General features: G+C 40.9%; 1 protein-coding gene across 1 annotated transcript in view; it reads right to left on the minus strand.

Moving 5' to 3' along the window:
* Window positions 1-731: 731 nt before the first annotated feature.
* Window positions 732-1,206, minus strand: part of LOC125025201 (glycine receptor subunit alpha-2-like) — a 7,911-nt gene continuing 7,436 nt past the window's right edge. Inside the window, exon 4 of the mRNA XM_047613175.1 lies at window positions 732-801. Within this exon, the coding sequence (XP_047469131.1) occupies window positions 732-801 (70 nt within the window). The remainder of the gene's footprint in view (window positions 802-1,206) is intronic.

Genomic DNA, 1,206 nt, shown 5'->3' on the forward strand with positions numbered 1-1,206 from the left:
GTTAGCTTTTACTCGAAAGGTCATGGTTTCCTTGTGCCTTTACTCTGTTGTTGTTTTTTTTTTTTTTTTTTTTTTTTTTTAATTTTCCTCTCATTTCGTTTCTGTTTCATCTTTTTGTTTCATTTCTGTGTTTCACTGTGGCCAATTCTAATTGTCATTGTTGCCAATATTTAATTGATTATTTAAAGTTATCTGCGTCAACAGCTAAGGCCATTAGCGGCGATACTGTCACTGTTGCCAATACTAATTGTCACTGTTGCCAATACTAATTGTCACTGTTGCCAATACTAATTCTTATTGTTGCCAATATTGTCACTATTGCCAATACTAGCTGTTACTGTTGCTAATACTAACTGCTACTGTTGTCAATACTAATTGTCAGTTGCCAGTATTATCACTGTCGCTAATACTGTCACTGTCGCCAATACTGTCACCGTCGTCAATACTGTCACCGTCGCCAATACTGTCACCGTCGCCAATACTGTCACCGTCGCCAATACTGTCACCGTCGCCAATACTGTCACCGTCGCCAATACTGTCACCGTCGCCAATACGGTCACCGTCGCCAATACTGTCACCGTCGCCAATACTGTCACCGTCGCCAATACGGTCACCGTCGCCAATACGGTCACCGTCGCCAATACGGTCACCGTCGCCAATACTGTCACCGTCGCCAATACGGTCACCGCCGTCACTGCTAACTGTCACCCTTGCTAATGCTGCTTATTGCTCTAGTCCCTCGTTACCTGCTGCACGGCGGTGGGGGCCGGTGCTGTCCTCCCGCGAGGCGCTTTCCGTATACTGTCGATTGGGAAGATTAGATTGAGGATTAGAGGGATTTGAAACTAGTCGATATCAAGGAGATTATCTTCATGATTAGTGATGGGAAAGATTAGTTTGATGATCAGTAATTACGAAGGTTAAGTTTGATGATCAGTGATTAGGGTGGTTAGATGTGGTTTGATGATTAGTGATGAGGGATTATGGTCTAAAAAATTGTGATTTGAGAGACAAAGTCAAATAATTAGTGATTGGGAGGTTAGCTTGATGATTAGAGATTATAATTCTTATCAAGACCCCTTTTAAAAAAAGACCTCATATTAACGATATTTTTTATAAGAATTTTCATCTAAAACACCTCTTACTCTTATCAACAAGACCCCATAATAACAATTATTTAAAAAGCCCCTTATCTTAGAATAATCC

This window comes from Penaeus chinensis, chromosome 4 (assembly GCF_019202785.1).
Source record: "Penaeus chinensis breed Huanghai No. 1 chromosome 4, ASM1920278v2, whole genome shotgun sequence".
NCBI classification, from domain to species: domain Eukaryota; kingdom Metazoa; phylum Arthropoda; class Malacostraca; order Decapoda; family Penaeidae; genus Penaeus; species Penaeus chinensis.